Below are 22,480 nucleotides of genomic sequence, written 5' to 3' on the forward strand. Positions count from 1 at the left end.
ATTTATGCTCTCCTTTGGCCAAACACCTTGGAAGGAAAATACTGGCAAGCATAGCCAAAGTGGTCAGGTTTAGAGTTGCTGTCCATCCATCATCACCTCTGTAGGGAACAGCTGGAAGGCTGAGAGGAGGTTGTCATAAAACCTTCAATAGGTGTTTGAAGATACAGATAGTAGGGTAAATTGAATGTCATTACTAGAGGAGAAAATGATAAATACAACTGAAGAAGGACTGCTGGTTTACGTACTCTGTAAGTTTATGATACCCATTGTAAAGTAATGCAGGGTGATGCCTCCTCTTACAGTTCCAGGTCTGTGGGAGGCAGGAGCAGCTGAGCAGGACAATGCAGAGGCAGGAACCTATCCCATGTGCTTTGGGTGGCAGGATGAGTGCCAGGCTGGAGGGGGTTGGAGCAACCTGGTCTGGTGGAAGGTATCCCTGCCCGAGGCAGGGGGTGGAACAAGATGAGCTTTGAGGTCCCTTCCAGCCCAAACCATTCTGGGATTCCATGAGCCTTTTGCTGGTACTAAGGGACACCAATTGTAATGTTGTTCCTTTGTCGTTGTTTTTTAGGTACCACTTAATTTATTGGACTACTTTTAACTCCTTCTTTGCCTGAAGTTCCTTTGGTGGAGATACTTTGCAAGGCTCTGCAGACAGCAAACTGAGCAAAAGCCCAGCAATGAAGGCCATAGAGCCAGTCAGCCAGGACACCCAAAGCATGTGGGGAGTCAGTGGGGGGTAAGACAGACACAAAGGCAGCAGCAGCCTGACAAGGAGGAAGGAACCTGATCATCTTTCCCAGCGATTTTTGCAAGATACTGTTCTACTCTACAGCTTAAACATAGACAGCATCAGACAAAAAAGAGGTCCACCACTGTTCTTCTCTAAAGTTACTATTCCCACCTTATTCCTCTGTGTCTATTAACCTGCCCCTTTCATCTCCTCCTCACCCTTGTGTAAGCAACTCCCCATCTCTTCCCAACCAGAGCTTCCTCCCTACAGGAACAGTCTTTTCATTAAATGTGTTACTATTGCTTGTCAGTCACTCTTTAGCCTTTAAGTCAAATATTATTTTACTTGAGAAGTTCATGAGTGTGACAGTGGACAATACTTTTCATCTTTCTACTGTGTGAGCCGTCATTCCCCCAGTTTAATGAAACTGTTCTTACAATTAAATTGTACATAATGTGCTCAGCTGCTGAAACTTCACAGAGCTGGCCCCAAACTGTTAATACATGAGTACAGAGATACCTACAAGGGCTGTTTGGAGCTGGTTTGAGTCAGGTTCACCCAGTACACTTTAAAATAACCTTCCACACCTCATTGCCTTATTATATTGCTGAAGTGTCACCTTCTGAGTTGCAGTTACTCAGAGCTGGATTTTTGAAGTAGGTGTGGTGGTGGGTTGGGTTTGGTTTTTTCCTTTTTTATTGGGTTTTGTAGGTTTTTTGTAGAGAAGTGTTTTAAAAGATTTGAAATTATTCAAACATTTAAAATATGAAATGCCTGAAAATTAAATGTTTTCTTGGCCAGATGGTCCATCATCCCTGCACCACTCAAATACTTCCTTTTTTCTGAACAAGAATTTAAAAGGATTTCAACTGCCAAAAGGTCACCTCATGACATATACTGATATAGGTTTTTTTCTTGCTTTATAAAAAATATATTTCCCGCAGAAATTGATTAATTTTAAAGATTTCATCCAAGTATGTCTCCTTTCTTCCTTGGCAGTTGTTTTTTAGATCTGCACACCAAACAAGTGACCTTGTAAAATCTTTCAGTAGTTTCCCCCCTTTTATTTTCATATTTCAGTAGAAACATTATCAGTACCTGGTGTTTTGTTATTTACTGCCTGTATTTTGATTGCCTCTTAAATCTCTTGAAATCCATCCACAAATGGCTCAGCTGCTTGAAGAACAACCATTTATTGTTTGTCTTTCTCCCTCTCACAATTAAGCAGCTCATTAAAGCACTCCCTCTATCGCTCTGTAATCGTATTCTTTGTGACCAAGAGATTTCCATTTGTGTTCTTTATCAGACTTATACTCGGGTGTACACGTAAAAGTCTCATATTCCTAGTGTGTCTATCCCATTCCAATTCTCCACCACACCAGGCAACCACCTCACTGACTGGAGGTATTTGCACCGTTCTGTAGCGTGAGGAATGATGTGCTGACTCCATATGGATCTCATCCCTGCATCATGGAAAGTAGAGCAGTGGAGCAAGGATGCCAAGTCAGTCCCTGATGTAACTCCAACCCTGGTGTTGGTACCTCCACTGACCACAGAGCTGCACTATCTGCCTCCCAGCCTTCCCTCTTCTCATGCTAAGGCAGTGCTGCAATGTATGACTTTCAACTTAAATGAGAAGAAAACTCAGTTCATCATTTTACTGTGCCACAGAAACATTAAGGCAGGAGACACTGAGTTGCACATCAATGATTCCTTATTTTACTCTTACTGTTGCTCTGAAAGATGTGTTGGATGTTTAAATGCTGTACTTCACTGTCATTTTCCATCAGTAAGCTTTAATGTTCTAAGTGCACTTGCTGGTCCTTATGAAAATCACTTAAGTCTAAGAAGTATTTGAGAACAACAGTAATTTTCCCACTTCTCCCCCCTGCCGGCACCTGCGGCGGCTCCTCAGCCCATGGAGGGGCCTGAAGGCTCCCTGAGGGAGCTGGGCCCTCCCTCACGGCTCATAGCACTCCAGCGTGGGAGTGGACATGGGATAACCCCTGAGGGGAAAGGCTGGTTTTTTGTGCAGTGGGGGTTAAACCCGCTGCAGAGGGGCAGTGTGTGGAGGCCGGGCCCTGACAGAAGGTCCCTGCTGCGGGGGAGCTTCCCGCCATGGCTCCGTGCCCGGCCTGTGCCTGACACCGTGTGTGCCCACACACACCCCTGCTTCTCCTGTACCCTACACACACCCCTGCTTCTCCTGTCCCACACACACACCTGCTTCTCCTGTACCCCCCCCACACACCTGCTTCTCCTGTCCCACACACTGCTGCTTCTCCTGTACCCCCCACACACACCTGCTTCTCCTGTCCCACACACACACCTGGGCCTGTAACCCTCACACACCCACCTGCTTCTCCCTGTACCCCACACGTGCCCTCAGACCAAGGCTGTTTGTCGTGTCCAGCTGGTTTGCAGAGTTCATGTACCACCAAGTTCCTCATCTCAACTTCTTCACCTTTTGCTGTGCTTCAGTCTGACTACTTTTTCTCTAGGACACAAAGAGCACATGTAAAGAACTATTAGTTGAAGGGTATAAGGATATAGCAAATTGATACTTTTATAACCAAGAACCAAGGAGTACCAAGACGGTTAGAGGGCTGGAACCCTTCTCATACGAGGACAGGCTGAGAATCGTGATTGTTCGGCCTGGAGAACAGAACACTGGGGTGACCTATTTGTGGCCTTCGAGTCCCCGAGGGGAGCCTACAAGCAAGAGGGGGACTATTTACAAGGTCATGGAGTGACAAAACAAGGGCAATGGCTTCACACTGACAGAGGGCACATTTAGAGTAGAGATTAGGAAGAAATCCTTCCTTGTGAGGGTGGTGAGGCCCTGGCACAGGTTGCCCAGAGAAGCTGTGGCTGCCCCATCCCTGGAAGTGTCCAAGGCCAGGTTGGATGGGGCTTGGAGCAACCTGGGCTGGTGGAAGGTGTCCCTGCCCATGGCGGGGGTGGAATGAGATGAGCTTTAAGGTCCCTTCCAACCCAAGCCATGCTGTGACTGATAACAAATGAACCACTGTTTAGCTTAGCTGTTAGCATGTGTGTGTACCTGGCCAGCAGTGTGCCCAGGTGGCCAAGAAAGCTTGTATCAAAAATAATGTGGCCAGCAAGATGAGGGCAGTGCTTGTCCCCCTCTACTGGGCTTTAGTGAAGCCACTCCTCGAATTCTGGATTCCGTTTTGGGCCACTCACAAGATAGATATTGAGCATGTCCAGGAAAGGATCTGGAGCAGGAGTCCCATAAGGTGCTGGGGGTGTTTAGCCTTGAGAAAAGGAGGTTTTTTAAAAAGCAGCACCTCCTTGTTGGTGCCCCTGCAGCTCCTCTGAGGCGGGTGGGTCTTAGTATTGGGATAAAGACATTTTCTCCCCTCATTCACAGCATGGGATGGAAGGTACTATTTACCTCTTACGTACTCAGTGGTAATTATACTAAGAGTAGACACATTGTACTGATTGTGTCATGGGCTATTTTATCATGTACCTCCCTAATAATCCCAGATTTACTGAATTTATCTTCATAACACGCCTATGAAGAAAGGCTACAAATGGATTGAGCAAAAAAGTGAAGAAAAAAACCAAACTCTGTGTATTTTGGGGAGATGTAAGGGCTTGATTTGGCAGAGCTTCTAACACTATACATCTTCCTGGGCTCAGCTCCCACTGACTTAAATTGCAGCTGCAAAGTTCAGGTCTTCTCTAAATCAGACCACACAATTTCAACATATGCAGTCAGAAAATCAGTAATATACACACAGGAGCTGCAGGGAGAAGTGAACTGTCCAGCAGCACACAGTCCTCTGGGATAGAAAATGGAATAGTGTTGCTGAGGTATTGATAAATAAAACACTAGCTGAATAAATAGTGGAAAAAAATGCTCTTAGGCAAATAAAATTCCTAAATTGCTTAGAACAGATGAGAGCTGGTTAACTTCTGTACCACCTGAATTAGGCCTGGGTGGTGTCCCTGGACAGCAGCTGATCTCGGCAGGATTTAATTATTTTTACTCCGAGATGCTCATGCCCTTCCTGAAATCCATTCTCCTCCTGTATATATGTGCCATCCCTCTGTCACAGGTAAGGACAGGTAGATCCTCCACGCAATAACTTCATTCACTAAATAGCTTTGATTAATTCCCAGAATGTGTAATTCACCAGGAATGCTGAAAAGCTCACACCGTTAAACATCTGTTGAAAAGAGGATACATATGAACAAGGACAAATTAAGATTGCCCTACCAGCCTGACTTTGGACTTACAAAATATAATGGTCTTTTGAGAATAGTTTCAGGTGTGTTCAAAGTTTCTAAAAACGCAAATTATAAAGCTCACAGAAGTTCCATCCTACTGAATGAGGTTTCTACCTGCATAAGTCAGCAGTTCCTGTCAGTGTTCAGCAAACACATCTGTAACAAATTGAATTGTAACTGCACACTAAGGTACTGTACAGTACCATCCACTACAAAGCCCAATCACCACCAGAACGTAATATACATTTTGTAGTATGATTTCAAAAGACAGAGCAAAAAAATTAAAGAGCTGTGATCCACAAAATTCCATTCCAGGCTTTTAACGAATTATTATGGATTTGTCAGTGATGGTTAAAACTTCCCTCCTTTTTCTTCTTCTTCCTTATTGTCCTTGCTTCCCATGCAGTTCCACCACGCTTCTGAGCAATGCAAAGGGAAAGGTCAAGCTCCGTCAGTCCGGCTGATGAAATGTAGCTCCTTTCCGTGCCCCGCAGGCTCCAGCAGCCTCAGAGCAGGGCTGTTGGTGGTGCCCGCTGCTCTGCAGGGCCCGCGTCCCACCAACCTCCCCATCGCCACCTCCTCACCTTTGGCTGCACTTTGGTCTGACTACGAATTTCTTTTGCCTAAAGTACAGGAAAGTAAGTATTACCTGAAGGGTGTAAGGATACAGAAACAATGATACTTCTTACAAACAAGAACTAAGGGCAACGAAGATGATTAGAGGGCTGGAGCACCTCTCGTACGCGGAAAGGCTGAGAGGTGGGATTGTTCAGCCCGGAGAAAAGAAGGCTTTAGGTTCAGCCCGGAGAAAAGGAGGTTTTCTTGAAAGAACAGCCCCTCGGCGTTGGCGCCCCGGCGCTGCCCCGCGGCGGGCGGGCGGGCGGCCCGGGGGGCGGAGGGCGCGGGGCGGGCGGGCCCTGCCCCGCTCGGGGCCGCCCTGCCCGGCCGAGCCGCGGCCTCCGTGCCCCGCGCGGAGCTGCCGGCGCGCCCATGGCTCCCCCCGCGCTGCCGCTGCTGCTGCTGCTGCACCTCGCCGCCTGCTCCAAGCTCAACACCCCCAAGGTGCTGCTCCCCTTCACACGCGGCACCCGCGTCAACTTCACGCTGCAGGCCAGCGAGGGTTGCTACCGATGGTGAGTGCAGGTGCCGCCGCCCTTTGTCCGCCTCTCCCCCCCCCGCAGGCACCTGCGGCGGCTCCTCAGCCCGCGGCGGGGCCTGAGTGCTCCCGGGGGAGCCGGGCCCTCCCTCACCGTGCTCACAGCTCTGCGGCCGGGTTTGGGGGGCCCAGCAGTGTGGGAGCGGACATGGGATAACCCCTGAGGGGAAAGGCTGGGTTTTTGTGCACTGGGGGTTAAACCCGCTGCAGAGGGGCAGTGTGTGGAGGCCGGGCCCTGACAGAAGGTCCCTGCTGTGGGGGAGCTTCCCGCCATGGCTCCGTGCCCGGCCTGTGCCTCACACCGCGTGTGCCCACACACACCCCTGCTTCTCCTGTACCCTACACACACCCCTGCTTCTCCTGTCCCACACACACCCCTGCTTCTCCTGTCCCACACACACACCTGCCTCCCCATGTACCATGCCCACCCTGCCTCCACACACAGCCCATGTGCCCAGCCTGCTGCCCCCTGCACCCGCTGTGCCACCCCGGACGTGCATCCCCCTGTGTGTGGGGACAGCACCCAGGACCTGTGTGCTGCTGGTGAGGAGATGCCCCTTCCCTCGCTGTGGTCAGGAGTGAAGGTCTGACCGCTTGGAGCTCTGCGTATGGACATAAAGGAGTCGGAGCTAAGCTGGGAGTCTCTCAGTGCTGCTTTCAGTGTAGGTAGCAAACACCCTGAGCACATCCATCACCTGGGAACAACAAAGTCAAGTTTGAAAAGATGAAGCTTTCCCGGTGTTCTGTTGGTGCCGAGCACGTGGGATGTAGTCCGGGAAGTTCTGGCTGGGAGCGCCTGTCCTGCCTTGTGCTGGGGGGAGGCTGTGGTGGTGCTGAGCAAGGGGGCTAAAGGCAGATCCACAGCATGTGCCAGTTTAGAAACTTCATGTCAGTCTTCATGTTAGACAAGTGTTGCCAGCTCCCTCTCCTTCCTCCCCAGAATGGTAATTTGGATCAGTAATGAGCAGGAGGCAGCCACCTGAAAAAGTGGCAGTAGGGATAAGTTTAGGATGATACTTCCATATGTGCCAGATGGATGCATGTAGCAGTTTTCAGTTGTTTTTGTGGCTGGCAGTTATTGAAATACATCTTACAGGGCTATGTTTTCACTCAGTTTATTTGCTTGGTGGTCCTATGCTTTTCTAGGCTGGGTACAAACCTTTGGTCTGTGACATTTTACATAGTTGAGGGTGCTTGTGTGTAAGAGCAGTAATAAATTTTATCCAAAAGTCGACTGAATGGAAGTTACTAAATGAGCTGGAAATTAATTTTTAATGGACCATTTTACTGAAACTCTCATAAGTGTGGGTTTTTTTCTTTTTCCTTACTCTAATCTTTAAGACAACTGAGTCTCTAAAAAGATTTGGTTTATGTCGTAAAGTACATTGTATAAAGCCAAAACCCAAACTCTTCAAGCACTAATAAGATCTCGGAAGTGTGGACTGTCTGTCCCGGTTTGCCAGCGAGCTGCTGGGTAATGCTGGGCTGGCTGCAGCCATTCCCACATGTGCCAGGCACTATCCAGCTGTCAGAACACCTTTGCTACTCTCACTGAAATCTGTAGATGAAAAGCAAAATTACTGTATTCTAGGGAAATACCAGGTTTGGTCCACATTTGTATCTAATGCATATTTGTATTGCTAATGAGGGTGATTTGTAGGCACTGTCAGGGCGTGTTAGACTGGTGCCAGGTGCCAGCAATGGCTCGTATCCTTCACACAGACGAGCTTCAACATCCTTTTCCATCCTCTCCCTCTGCTCTTCAGAGATTAATTTTGGTTGAGAATTGTGGAAACTAGACCGAGCTCATTCTCTGTGTGCCGTCATTTTCTGTGCCAGAGTCGTTAATGTGCATTTATTCACTTCTGCTTTGCAGAGCCTGGCAGGATGTGGGTGGTAAAACTCAACGTGTGCTCAGCAAACGCTCAGGAGGAAGCAGGAGCTCTGTGTGACTGAGCAGCAGCAGCAGAGCTCAGAGCTCAGGAGGTGCTCAGGTTGCATCTGGGGCTCTGTTTCCCTCCACATCCTTGCCCCTGCAGGCCCTGAGCTGGGGGGGGGTTGGAAGGCAGTGACTTGGAGGGACAGGCGGCTCCACAGCACTTGCTGACAAGGTTGCTGTGCCTTCCTGTTAGAGCTGTCAGGAAGAGCTGTTACCGGAGGGGGGCTGTTAAACTGAAGAAGTGAGGAAGTCCCAAATGTAATGGCTTCAGAAGTAGTTACTTTGCCTCATATTTTCAAAATGGTGGGTGGGTTTGCATGCATAAAACCAGGGCTTTGGAATGGAAATGGGAAGATTCAGGCCCTTTGTGTCTGGAGAGGGGACTGAGGTTGTATAATACCATTGATTTCGAGTTTAGAGGTACCAACGAAAGCTGGTTTTGTGCAGCAGCACCTGACTTCAAAAGACACTGTTTGAGGGCCTGCATTACTCATCTCAAACATTCAGAATTCGTATCTGAGTGTCCAGTTTCGTGAAAACAGTCTATGGCACGTTGTGACCTTATTTCTTTCCATTTTCCCTTTGAGGCTTCAAGTTTTCCTCTGAAAGCAGGAGATTTTCAAAGAGATTGTAGCAGCCTCTGAGAATTCCAGTGATTCAAAGGGGAAAAGGTCAAGTTCTATCACCATCCCAGCAGATTGGGAGCAATGATAAAGTTACAAGCATGGCTCTAAAGTATTTTCTGATTTTCAAGATGCTCGTGCCTTCTGGAGTTTGGGTTGCCTTTACGTTCAAATTATTTTTTGGAAAAGCTTTGTTTTCAAAGCATACGGTGTTTCCATCTGTAAATATTGTACATGGTACTATCTTCAGGGATAAAACACAGTGTGTGTGGATATATTTAGCATTTAAATTACGTCTGTATTTATCTGTTAATTACCTTAATCCAGAAATTACACCTGGAAGAATGAAAGCATTCAGCAGCAAAATTTTCTCCTTGATACCTGCCTTTGAAGGAGGGGAACACACATAAAACAAATAAACATTTTCCCCCGAGGTACACAGCATGGCTGGGTATTTATAGCAGAAATTACAGATATGTTTACATGTCTGTAACAGAATTTCGTATAGTGTAGAATTGAGATGCGTGATGAGAGCCGGTGGAAGGTGTCTGTTTCAGGAGTTGGCTTTGAGACGTTCAACTGATTGGTTTGAACCGTTGAAGGGAGAGGTTTTGCTGAGTGAGGTTAGAGCTGTAGGAGGCTGTTCACAGGTGATAATGGCCCTGACCACTGCTGTTTGTTGCCAGTGTAGAGAGGAGAGTTGATCGACACCTTAAATAAAAGGTGTGCTACTGAAACCCTCATTGACTCGGTTACATCAGCCTGGTTGAGGAGAGGAGCAGGGGGCAGTGCTGGAGGGAGAGATCCAGGAGTGGTGGTTGAGCTGTGTGATGCACGGGTCCTTCCAGAGAGCACAAACCCAATACATAGCTGGCAGAGCTCATTGTCCAGCTCCTTGTCATGTTTTTGACACTGGCTTGTAAATTGATCTTACTGCTCCGTGAGATGTATGCAGTGTTTAAAAATGTGTATCAGTCGTGCTGTTCGTTGAGGTCTTTGTTTTGCCGTGAGACCAATAGTCCCATCTCTGGCAGTTGTGGTGGTGGTTTCTGAGTTACCTGCTTTCGTTGCTGGGCACCCATGAAATGTTTTAAGACTCGCTCTGTCTGGGTGCAGGTCTCACTTTAGTAATGATACATGTGAGAAGTTTCAACAGACTGGATAATTTGAAATAATGCAAAATGGGACATATGTGTTTGGCAGTAAACGCCGTTTTTTAGTTTCCTAATTTGCAATCAGGCTAAGTTTATTTCAGAACAATTTGTGTAGACTGAGCTTTATTTATTGCATTCTCCTAGTTGGAAGGTGACTGTCACTGGTGTGCAAGCTGTTTTCCTTCATGCACCTAGAAATGTGGTGAAAAGAAGCACTTATGGTAAAATGATTTTGGGCACCAGTTGATTTGACAAAATGTCCAAGTTTCAGTTGGGCATCTGTGTTGGATTTTGGGAACTATCAGCACTGGCTTAACTCTGCTTCCTTTGGAGTTAATGGGCATGCCAGCTGATCACCAGTGTAAAATCCCAGGAGCAGAAGCTCCATCCTTGGCTCACTCTGTGCTGTGTGATGTTTCCTTTTGCTTTTAAAGCAGACCTGGATGGAGGATTTTAATTTTTTTTCTTGCTGCTTTTTATTTTCCCAGTACAGTAAGAAACATCCTAGGAGAGGATTGAGTGAACAATAGAGACATAATCTGCCAGTGGGCTGTTAAAAATCCTGAAGAGTGGAGGGAACTCTGCCAGGCTCCCTTTCTGCCTTTTCTTTGGAATGGGTTCACTTCCCATATCCTTGATTCTCTGGGAATCTGTTTTTTATCATACAACTACTGTTGCCCAAATGCTCTTTTGCCTCTTGTGTTACTTTTCATTTTTCTGTTAGTCCCAAGAGTGACTAGAAATGAGGTTCCCGGTGTATTGGTCAGTCCAATCTTGCCAAGCTCTTGGAAACTTTTACTGCTCAGTTTCCTTCTGGTTACATATCTGCCCAAATATCTAATACAAATTCTGAAAGATCAAATTCATTGACAGTACTGGTGCAGCTCCACATAGGTGGATTTTTGCTGATTCAGTCAGTTGAGTTGAGTGTGAAAAGCTGGTAGAACAATATAAAATCTGGAGCAATAAAAATCAGCAGAGAAGTGCTAGGGAGGGAAACAGTATCAGGTGCCTGATCTTTGAACCAGCTGATAAATAAATTAAGCATAATCTAGGGAGGTATTGACATGTGGTATTACAGAACAGTTGATTAAAAAATGCAGGCATGGGTTTGGGGAGATCTGTAGATACAATCTTGGCACAGGGTTCTGTGTCTGGGGGTGGAGAGGGGGGATGGAAACCAGGAATGGCACAGAAACCAGTGAGAGGAGTGGCAGCCTCTCTGCAAGTGTCATTGACTCCTCAGCAAGGAGGGGTTTATTTGAGGGAAAGAAATACTGGAACTTTTGTCAGCTTTTTTCCCCCTCACCTCCTCACTCTTTTTTCTATTGCTTCCTCCCTGCCTTGCTCTTTCTTGCAGAGGCTGGCATGGGACCCAGAGCTGGTGCCAGAAATGCTTCCCATTGCTGGCTGCTCGGGATCTAATTTTGACCTCTGACAGGCCCAGCTCTCAATCTCACACCCTGACGTGCTGCTGAAGAGCTGCTGTCATTGGAAGAGTCTTTGTCAGTTAAGCCCATCCAGGACACAGCAGTGATCCCAGAGCAGTGCCACTGGAGTATCCAGCCTGTTTGATTAGTGCCTTCTCCTTTCTGTGCTTGGTCCTGCATCCAAACCGGAATGTGCTCTGGATATTGCTGAATGATAGATGTGTAAATCAGATATGTCCTGGTGTAAAAAGCAGGAGCCATGCAGATTGTTTTTAAATGTAAATCCATAGTAAACCAAGCCTCAGAAAGGCCTATTTCAGTAAAATTTTTATTAAAAGAAGAAATCCAGTTGATATTCTACCTCCTTTTTTAAAGTACTCTGAGAGGCCAAGTAGTGTCTAATCTCAGGTTCACTTCTGCAGTGACAACTAAGAGTTAATTGGCATTCAGCTGTAAAAGCTTGAAGTTCTTTTGTAATTGTGGAGTGCATGTAAGTTTGCAGTTAAAATTTAATTTTTGTTGATCTTTGCTTCTCCCTTTTTCTAATCTGAAAAGTATCCTGTAATTGGATTCAGCTTTACAACACTGCTATTAGTGCAAACTGCAGTGGTTTTTTATTACAATTCATAGCCAGATATTAAAAGAACAAATACAAACCACAATGAAACCCCTGTTGTGTTGTAAACACAAACAGTTCCAGACTGTAAGAATGCAAAACCCTCAATAACAGAAAATCGAATGGCAGAGAATATTAAGCAATGTAAAGAGCTAAATAAAAGTCAATTCCATACATATAATACTTATTGAAAAATACCTGCATGCAGAATAAGTCAGATCCACATGCTCAGATTCAAAAGCTATCCAGCCAAGTACAGGAAAAGCCTTACTGGTTGTGAATGCTAATGTTGTTTAAAGAAGCTTGCTAAATGTTGGAAAACTGTTTTATGGCTGCATGAAAAGCTGCAGGAAAATAAGTAATTGTTCACTTTTAATCTCTATAGAGTGAAGTTAAGTATGCTAATAATATAGAACATCATGTTATTTTAGAAACAGTGTAAACCCTACTATAAAAAATAGGCATATATTTGTGTACATTGCTTAGGTATATAGAATAGAATATAACAAACATTTTTCAGGTTTAAGCTTCTAATTGGTGTTTAAATTGCTCATTGCATACTGCTGTGGGCTGTTTTTTCCTGGATCAGATAAAATACTGTGAAATTTCTGGGTCAGCGGTTGCTACTGTTGTTTTAAAATCCTTTAAAACTGCCCTTTATGTAAGCAAAACATTGTTGGGAGCTTAAGGTTGGAAGCAGGATTTGCAGTTCCATTCCAGTGGCTACAAGGAGATTGGTCCATGCTCACCTGGGCTGCAGCTGTGAACTCTCCCATAACTGGAGGTGTTGGGATGTGTTATTTTGTTAATGGATACAGTTCTAGTTAACAAGAAATGTATTTCTTCACTGGTGTGGTTGTTTGGTTCTGCCAGAAAGTAGGTGAAACCCGTGTCTGGGCTCCAGGCATGTATGGCACTGCTGTTTGCTTGGACTCCATCCTGCTCCTTGCTGGATTCCTCCTGCAGGATTTTCCCAGGTAGACACTTTTGAACATCCTCCAGAAGAAAAGTCTAAAGCAATTCAGCTTCCCATCTTTCCCAGGAGGGGACTCAGTGCCCAGTTTGGATTGCGTTTACCAGAGAGCGCAGTGTTTTCATCGGAGGGAGAGCAATTCCCCAACAGCTTCGTCACAGTCAGTGCTGCCCTTCATTGTTTGAATCCCTCAAAGGGCCCTTGTGAGAGCTGTGACCCTGCATCCCTGAGCGCATCCAGGATCCCCAAGCACACCCCGGATCCCCGAGCACACCCCGGATCCCCGAGCACACCCCGGATCCCTGAGCACACACCCCGGATCACTGAGCACACACCCCGGATCCCTGAGCACACCCCGGATCCCTGAGCACACACCCCGGATCCCTGAGCACACCCCGGATCCCTGAGCACACACCCCGGATCCCTGAGCACACCCCGGATCCCTGAGCACACCCCGGATCCCTGAGCACACCCCGGATCCCTGAGCACACCCCGGATCCCCGAACACACCCCGGACCCCAGATCCCTGAGCACACACCAGATCCCTGAGCACACTCAGGATCCCTGAGCACACAGGATCCCTGAGCACACAGGATCCCTGAGCACACAGGATCCTTGAGCACACTCAGGATCCCTGAGCACACCCCGGATCCCTGAGCACACACTGGACCCCAGATCCCTGAGCACACCCCGGATCCCTGAGCACACCCCGGATCCCTGAGCACACTCAGGATCCCTGAGCACACTCAGGATCCCTGAGCACACAGGATCCCTGAGCACACTCAGGATCCCTGAGCACACCCCGGATCCCTGAGCACACACTGGACCCCAGATCCCTGAGCACACCCCGGATCCCTGAGCACACACCGGATCCCTGAGCACACTCAGGATCCCTGAGCACACTCAGGATCCCTGAGCACACTCAGGATCCCTGAGCACACAGGATCCCTGGGCACACCCAGGACCCCTGAGCACACCCAGGATCCCCGAGCACACAGCCAGGGCTATTTGGGGCTCTGGACTCCTCAGCAGCTCGTGGAGTGCTGGCTCTGCTCCCCCTGCACAGCTCCAGGCTGGCCATGAGCAGGAGCTGTGAGAGGCATCTGGACCCAAGGCCAGCCCCAGCTCAGCCCAGTGCACCCAACTGTCCAACATGTTGAGTGCCAGCTCGTCCCAGGCACGGGGGAACGTTCTGTAGACAGTTGCAAGGGGCATGGCCTGCTTGGGTATCTCACTTGCTCTGCATTTAGCCCTCAGGTGCATATTGCTGCTCTAATTTCAAGAGGCTTAGTTTTTAATAACTCTAAAATGTTCTCTTCCTTGACATTTTTGGCACACAGTAGAGAGAGCTGGACTCCATGTTGTAGTGCCCCAGACAGCTCAGTGGGTTTAGGGGAAGATGGTTTGATTCACTCTGGGCACTGTGCAGGATAGACAACAAAATTCTCAAGAGGTTCAACAACAAACTTTTACTTGCAAACTTCAGAACATTAAGGTAGAAGAAGGTACTTGGCAAATTTTAAAACACAGTGTTACATCCTTCCGCTAAACAGACTAAATTTTTTTTATTATTTCTTAATTTAAAAAACCATTTCTTGTTTTCAGAGCCCCTTGCCATAGCAAACGTGTAATTGTGATGTTCTATCATTGGGGAAGGCTTCCAGTTTTTTCAGAACTTTGATTCAAACTTGTTTTGAAAATGCAATTAGAGGTGGTGAATGGAGCTTTAGCTACAAGTCTTGTACCTTCCCTTCAGTACAGTGTGTGTTTGTACTTGTTCCACACCTCGGAGCTGGTCAGCAGTCAGGCTCTGCAGCTGTGTTCAGTAGCTGGGTGCAGGTCTGGGCCGACTGAATTGTGTTTGGGGGTGAACTTGCCATGGTGCAGGGAGGGCTCTGTTTGTCTGGGGGTCTCTGCCCTGGGCTCTCCCCTTCTCAGCCTCACGTTTGCTGGAGTCCTCGAGGAGCTGTTGCCATCCAGCTCCTACCACAGTGGGGTCCTGCCCGTGGGACGTGCCCCGTGTGGATTGTTGCGGGGGTTTCCAGCCAGCCCCTGGTTGCCGTGCAGCAGTGACTGACCCGCCATCCCTGCAGGTCCTCCAGCCGGCCGGAGGTGGCGAGTGTGGAGCCCCTGGGCCAGGACGAGTGTTCGCAGCGGGCGCTGGTGCAGGCACGGTCCTCCCAGCCCACCCGGCTCACCAGCATCATCTTCGCCGAGGATACAGGTGAGTCCTGACGGCTGTAACTGCACCACTTGCTGCTGGGCGTCCTGCTGCCCTCCAGGAACGGCACAAAGGAGAAACTTCCCTTCCTGTGCACAGTCATTTTAGACTTTCTGTGGGTGTAGCTTTTAACTTCTGTTTGTTAAGGGCCTCAGATAACTGCTAATGATATTAATGTTACGTCCAGGAGAAGAGTAATTCGTAAAAAAAATAAAATAGAGAGGGTGACTGAAATATGCAATATACTGAAAATTAGTAATGCAAACTCAGACGTTTTGCATTTCAAAAGCTGGCCACTGCCTTTCATGTGTGACAGTGTCTGTCAAAAATGTACCTGGTTAGATTTTATAGGGACAGACAGAACCAGTCAATTAAGTGCCTTGCAGTCACGCAGTGAAGGAGTTTATGGGGGTTTATGGTCTGTGGGTAAAAGCCATTAAGCTCTCTGGGCCATGAACCAGGTCTGAGCGTGGCACTGTACAAACCCGGCCTGTGTCCTGAGAGACACCACCTGTGAGTGGTGGTGGAGATGGAAATCAGAGCTTCTGAAGATTTAAGGGAACTGCTGTTCTTGCTTTCTTAGCCACCACTGCACTTGAGCACCACTTCGTCCTCAAGGCCATGTCACAGTTTCAGTTCCTTCAGTGTCGGGGTTGGTGTCACTGCCTAAATGGGAGGTGCCTCTTGTGTTGGTGGTGCCCTCGGGGAGCACGTGCAGCACTGGGATCTCAGGGGCTCTCTGATGTCTCTTGCAGGGACTGGGCAAGTGCTTCGCTGTGATGCCATAGTTGATCTAATTCATGGCATCCAAATTGTGTCCACCACGAGAGAGCTCTACCTTGAGGATTCCCCCCTGCAGCTCAAAATTCTGGCTTTGGATTCGGAAGGTAAGAGATGTGGTGGTGGGAGATGAAATCTCTGTTGAAAGGTGTAATTGTCTGATGTGTGCACTGGTTGTATTTATGACACAGCTGATTGATTGAAGCCAAGTGGAATAATTTAAAGGGAGTTCTCTGCAAAATACACTGGAAGTGGTCTGTCCTTTTTTCTTTTTTCTTTTGAACTGCAGTAGTCTAAAGAATTTTGCAAGAGGACATTTTATCTGAGCCCCATCAGGCATCAAACAGCAGGTTCAGAGGTGATGTTGAAGATCAACCACCTATTGCTTAATTACTATCCCTTAATTACTACAAAACCCCACTTTTGGGAAGTACCATTTAGACTCGTAAGAGTCAGTGCCTTTGGACTGAAGGCATAATTATTTAATAGGAGCAGAGTTTTCTGCTTTTCATACTGTCTTCAGAAGAAGAACCACGACCTGGTACAAATTTCATGCTCAGGTTTCAACAATGAATTTTTATGCACACGTGACACACAAAGCAAGTGATTTTTAGGACAACTCCTGGGCTGAAAGCAGAAGGTTGAATTGTTTGTGTTGGGTACTTACTGAGCCCATCCTGCACTGTTCGTAACCCAGGAATGGCAGGTGAAGTGTGGTGATATGGTAATAATGAAAGGTAAATTTGTGTTTTATCCTGTGTGTAGCAGTGGGTTCTTGGCTCGGTGTTTGTGCAGACTCTCAGGTGTGCTCTGTGGGAGGTTTGCCTTGGAAGCCGCTCAGGGCAGAGTCTGAAGAGCAGCAGTGGCTCAGAACCACAGGAGTGTTTCATCTGCGTGGCTGAAACAAGGTGTGGGTTACAAGGACTAAACTTCCCAATCTAAGTTTAGGGGCTCACAAATCAGTTCCTTTTGACCCAAAGGGATCTGTTCTTGGGAGACCTTTGGAATACTGGATTCTCAGTGGACTTTATGGGCACATTTTAAAATAAAAACATTCAAGAGCAGCAGTGAATTTACTGAAGAATATAATTGTTCAGGAAAAGAGACTCTAGAATAAGGCACTTCTGAATGCTTTTAAAAAATATTTAGAAGGTTAAAAAATCAATATAAAATAATTCTCCAGCTCAATGAATATTGGCAGCAAATGTACTTAGGTTTGCTGAAAACTTGCACAAAGAACAGGTGTCAGGGCTGTTAGTGCAGCCTGGGTGAGAGGAAGGGAGAGGATGCTGTGTGTGAGCTGTTTGGGTATCCATGGTGCAGGAACATGGCCTTTTCCCCACGATGTAAAGTCCTTAATTAGACCCTGGGGATGTGCCAAGGAGGATTTGTTTGGAGCTGATGACAATTATTGCATCTTACATCTGGTGTGGGTCAGACCACTCTTAATGTTGATGGTTCTGCTCCTGTGAATATCAATATATGTTCAGGAATAGGTTTTTTCCTTATTTTCTTCCATATGTATAGGTATATTTAGAGATATATATATATTCCAGTAATTTTTTAAAATAAATATATTCTAATTATTTTTTCTTAAGGTGTATTTTTTTCTCAGTTAGATTAATGCAAATTGCTTTTTGTGCATGTTTTAATAAGCCACTCCAAAGACAAACTCAGTCCTCAAATGCTACTTTTCAAGATTGTTAATGCAAGAGAGGAAGATAATCATGGAGAACTTTGGCCAAATTAAGTGTAGAATGTAGAGGGAGGAAAAAGTCATGTTGTTTCTTTTATGTGCTGAACTTTTGCTCAAGTTATTTTATTATGATTTAACTGGAGGTGAGTTAAATGAGAAAGACTTAAAAATGTGTGTTTGTATTTGTTTGGCTAAAACATGCATCATTAAAGTTAGACTTGAATGCATGTTAAATAATTGAGTTTCAATCAGTTTTATTTCTCTTGCCTTGTGTGTTTGGAGTTTTGTGTCTAAATTCTTGGCTATTTGGGATTTGGAACTCTTTGCAGGAAGTTGTGTAGAAATGGGAGAAATAACATAGGCTGTGCATTGTGCTGACTGGTGGCTTAAAAATGGCATCACTTCTAAGCATAAGAATTAAGTGATAGATTTGCATTGGTTCTTTCTTTAGATATAAATTTGAATGTCAAAGGGAGTCACACAAATGAAAATATATTTTAAAATATGGTTAATACTGGGATTTGTGTTCCATATTTATTTGTGCCAGTGGACGCTGCAGTTCACAGCAAGATTCATCTTGAAGATTGAAAGATCCTCAGATTAGCAGCTCCTTATGCTTGAATGTGATTGTGTTAAACCTTTGTTTTCAGGCTGTTTATTCCCTTCTGCTCCTCCTTAACATTTACAGTTTCTCATGTTCTAGTGGCTCACATTTTATGGAAAGAAGGTGCTCGGTCTGAGCTCTTGGAGTGAAGACTGACTGTTGTGGATAAGTCGTGGTTGTGCTCATAACCAAAAGGACATTTGCAGTTCATTGGTGCTGTGAAATCAAGTCACCCAAATGGTGTCTCAGATCTGCATGTTTTGAAATGCAAGGTTGTTTAGCAGGATTTTTTATATATCTTGCTAACATCCAAGAAACAATAAGGCCTTTGTGGCCAGAGGGGAAAGGTGGTTTGTGCCTTAGGGGCTGGCAGGTGGAGGGGAGGTGGGCACACCTGCACTTACCTCTTTGTGGGCTTTGTGGAGAACATCAAGTGGAATGTGGTGTTGCAAAAGGTGAAAAGACACAACTGGATTGTGATTTTTAACTAATACCAGTGGCTCTTCTTGTAGGGGTAAGATTGAGAAATTTCCTAGGGGAATAAGTCATGGTGTATGTCCCAGGAAGCCTCTCTGCTTGTTCTGTGGGTTTGTGTTAATGCCAGTGTTTGATTTCCAGGGAACACGTTCAGCACGTTGGCGGGGCTGGTGTTTGACTGGACCATAGTGAAGGACCCAGAGGCTGGAGGGTTCTCAGACTCCCACAGTGCCTTACGGTAAGGACATTCCACTGTCCTCTGAACTTCCAGCTCTGTCAGTTTGGGGTGTATAAACAGTTCCCTATGTCCAGGCAGTTTACTGAACTGAGGCCTAAAATAATAATGCTTAAGAGTCAGTTGTTTCAGGTTGTTTTTTTTATCAGTGCCAAATCAACAGCCTGGGCACTCTCATCCCTGTGTACTTTAACTGATAGTGTTCATGAGCAGCTCTGGTAGCTCTGAGGGAACAGTTAGAAATAAATAGATGCTGAAACATCTTGTGCAAAAGGAAGAGTTAGCAGTAAGACTTATCTCAGGATTTCAGCAGTTTTATTTTTTTTTTTTTTTTTAAAGAAAAGAGAGGTTCCGTTTCAGAAAGGAGCTCTCTGAGCTTGAAGAGTTACAGCTGTCAGTCAACACTTAGTGTTGAAGTAGTTCTGAAAGTAGCTAAACTTTAAATTGGCATGGAGCAAGTGCCTGCCTGTGAGCCAGATACAGCTCCCAGGGCCAGGTGGAATAATTGAATGAAAGGTGTTCAGTGAAGGTGTTCAGTGGACTGTCTTTCAGACACAGCAGTGAGTACAAAGCACTTGCTTGATAAATAAGCCCTGGTGCTTGGTTCATCATCTGTACTGACCCACAGACCGAGTTCACTACTGGAGTTTAAAGTGCTGTGTTTTGTGGGAACTTCTGTCCAAAGATCTTGGAAGTGCTTACAGCTCACTAATGTGAGTGTTTTTCAGCATTTCTGTATAATATGGAAATATGCCTCCATTTAATGGGAGTGGAATTCATGCCCCAAAGTCAGAAAACTCACCTGTGGCGGGGATAGGAATAGAATCCAGACTCTATGATTACTTTTTTTAAAGTATATTTTCCTTCCTACATTTGACACCAGACCATCTGTGGTGTCTGTTTTGGTGATGGGGTTTTTCAACTATTATTTTATTAAGCATGTTCACTATTTAGTTTTACAGTGATGACTTCATTGTTCTGTTCTTCAGTGGTTTCAAGAGAAATGTGAGTGTCCCCCTTTATTAAGCCCATCAGGATTGAAGGCTGCTTAGCAGTGCCTCAGTGGGATATTTCCTGTCTGGACTCCAGGAGTTTGGTCTTTGCACTGTCACCAACTGGTGTCAGCACACCAGGATGTGTTACTTAGCAGCAATATGTTAATATTCCTCATATTTTATGTCCTGGTGAATCTTGACTTTGCTCAACATGAATGCTGGTAGAAAAAATGCGTCCCTGATCCATGTGAATTTACCAGACTGTAAACACATGAAACACGGGTTTTTCTCACCAAACAGTTCACAGACACTTGTTGAGTACAGCTTGAGTCAAAACTTCCTTTGGAATAGACTCACACTCATGCACCAGAGGCTTCAGTGTCTTCAGACAAGAGCAAAATGTATGTAAATTGAGGGACATGAAGTAATGTAGGAAATCCTTTACAGAAACTGGCTTTATGTTCATATAATGATTGCGTGAGCAGCATGTGGAGAAACCAGTTCTGAGAGCGAGCAGAGTGGTTGAGAGTGGACTTCCATCCTCAAACCTTTGTTCCAAACACACTGCAATTGGGGTGGGGGTAGCAAACAAGACTCTTTGCTACTGGGTAAACACAGAGTCCAGTTTTGCAGCCTTGGAGAAACAAACCCAGAGCTTTACCTGGGGAAAGCCTGTTAAGCCCATGATATTCCTGAAGCTGCAGATGTGAGAGAGCCAGAGGGAATGGCTTCCACTGGGGATCCAAGTCCTGGTCCATAGGAGCTTTAGTTTCACTGAAGTATTTGATAGAGATGTGGTTTTAACCAAACTAATATTGATCTATGCTCTACTCTTAGCATAGCTATGATAACATAACAATGTTCTGTTGCAAAATAAATGATAAACTGTCACAAATATGTTAAAATCTGTGTCTGTTCTCCATGTGGCTTTACTGCCTTTGCTGTGAAGGTCACATAAAGCCAAGTACATGATGTGCACATGAGAACTGGCAACCTGGAAAACATGGTGCTCTTTCCTTGCTGTCCTGTCATTTACCTGTTCATGGCAAATCCCTTCCCTCCCTGTTGTCACATCTCGTTGAAATTTCTAACAGTTACTGCAAGTATTCTATTGGTAGACCATTTCCATAGTCATGGATTAAATGCATCCTGCTTTCTCCATGGGGGTCAAAGTTATGTTCTGGGTTTGTTAAGCTCTTACTTTTATAAATATAACCTTTGAGTTTCTCATATCAGTTGTTCCACAATAATCTATAGTTTCTGCAGTCTACACCTACTGTACCATCTGGAGGGGTCATGTAGACAACATGTGCAGTCTTCTGATAGCTCTTGAAAGCCCACAAGCAGCTTCAGACAGACTTTATCAGTCACAGAAATGAGCTGCAGATATCTCAAGAATGAGGAAAATTTGGATATCTGGTCCCAGGCAGACATCTTAAATTTGCTTAAAAATGGAAGTAGCTGGGAATAGATGGTAGGTTCTCTGTGGGTTTACAAAGATCATTTAACAATTCTCTGCTCACTTTTTGGTTCACTTTTCAGTATCCTCAAGTTCCTAGAATCCACTTACATCCCACCTTCCTATATATAGAGATGGAAAAAGTTGCCAAGCAAGGAGATACCATTCTGGTGTCTGGAATGAAAACAGGGAGTTCTAAATTAAAAGCAAGACTACAGGAAAGTGTCTATAAGGTAAGAACTTGTGTTCATCCTGAATTTTTTATTATTTAATCTTACAGTTCAGTGTTGCAGTAGCTCTCTGAGTTTGCCCTGCCATGTTTGTGGATCTCCATTGTGGATCTCAGTGCTGCATCTCTGCCACAGTGGATTGACTCTGTAGCCCACATCACCCAGAAAGGGCTGGAGTTTGGTGCATGTGCCAGAAATCATTTCTAAACATCTGACAGAAGGCCCTGTGGCAGAGAAACACACTCCAAATGCCTCTGCACAATTTTATTTTCCTGATATTCATACTATATATGTAACTAGAATCATAGCATTTGGCCCTTTACACTTTAAAAAAAAAGACTGAACTAGAACATTTCTGTTCTTTTTCTCAGTAAATAAATGACTAGAACAAGGATTGCTCTGTGGATATACCTTTATTTCCATCCTGTGAACACTTTCTGATCCCCAGTTCTGCCTCCTGAGGTTCTGGTTTCCAGGGAAGGGAATGTCAGTGCCACCAGGGTGTTCAGTGCAGTGCTGGCTGCTCTTCCCAGCTGCTCTGGAGACCGGGATGGTTCTTTCTGTGCAACTTCTGGTGATGAGTTTTTCATTTAGCTCTGCAGACAGAGTTGGTTTTGCCTGTAACAGAATTTACAAACACCTGAGAGAGTTTTTGTGGCTTCCAGAAGTACTTGGCATTGTGCTACTGTCAGCTTAACACTGCTCCTTAAAAATCCTTCTCTGGAACTTCATCTCGTGTCTGCAGGTCTGGTTTGAGATTTCTGCTACCACAGGTTGTACTTCATGTTTCTGCTGAAAGTAGAATTGCCTTGGCCTATCTGACCCATACCTGTAGAAGGTGTTCCACAAAAATGTTATCTACATGTATGTAACACTAGTCAGGGGACACAATTGTAGTGCCT

The 22,480-nt window shown here is 45.6% G+C and overlaps 2 protein-coding genes and 1 long non-coding RNA gene across 5 annotated transcripts in view; 2 read left to right on the plus strand and 1 right to left on the minus strand.

Annotated features, from left to right (window-relative positions):
- Nucleotides 1–22,480, plus strand: part of LOC116792417 (prophenin and tritrpticin precursor-like) — a 610,102-nt gene that overhangs the window by 81,810 nt on the left and 505,812 nt on the right. The gene's annotated exons all lie outside the window — the stretch shown is intronic.
- Nucleotides 1,545–5,851, minus strand: LOC116792421. Of its 2 annotated transcripts, XR_004359115.1 has the most exons (4): nt 5,640–5,851; nt 4,685–4,929; nt 3,090–3,230; nt 1,545–2,196 (listed from the first exon to the last, which is right to left on the minus strand). It is a non-coding gene; the product is annotated as an uncharacterized LOC116792421 (long non-coding RNA). The 2 variants fall into 2 exon arrangements; XR_004359114.1 differs by lacking the exon at nt 1,545–2,196 and having other exon boundaries at nt 3,042–3,230.
- The window catches only part of NUP210 (nucleoporin 210), a 61,607-nt gene continuing 45,096 nt past the window's right edge, over nt 5,970–22,480 (plus strand). Inside the window, 6 exon segments of the mRNA XM_032699313.1 lie at nt 5,970–6,123; nt 14,975–15,105; nt 15,858–15,989; nt 18,801–18,897; nt 21,432–21,475; nt 21,478–21,581. Of these exon segments, the coding sequence (XP_032555204.1) occupies nt 5,981–6,123; nt 14,975–15,105; nt 15,858–15,989; nt 18,801–18,897; nt 21,432–21,475; nt 21,478–21,581 (651 nt within the window). The 5' untranslated portion in view covers nt 5,970–5,980.

Source organism: Chiroxiphia lanceolata, chromosome 11 (assembly GCF_009829145.1).
Source record: "Chiroxiphia lanceolata isolate bChiLan1 chromosome 11, bChiLan1.pri, whole genome shotgun sequence".
Lineage (NCBI taxonomy): Eukaryota > Metazoa > Chordata > Aves > Passeriformes > Pipridae > Chiroxiphia > Chiroxiphia lanceolata.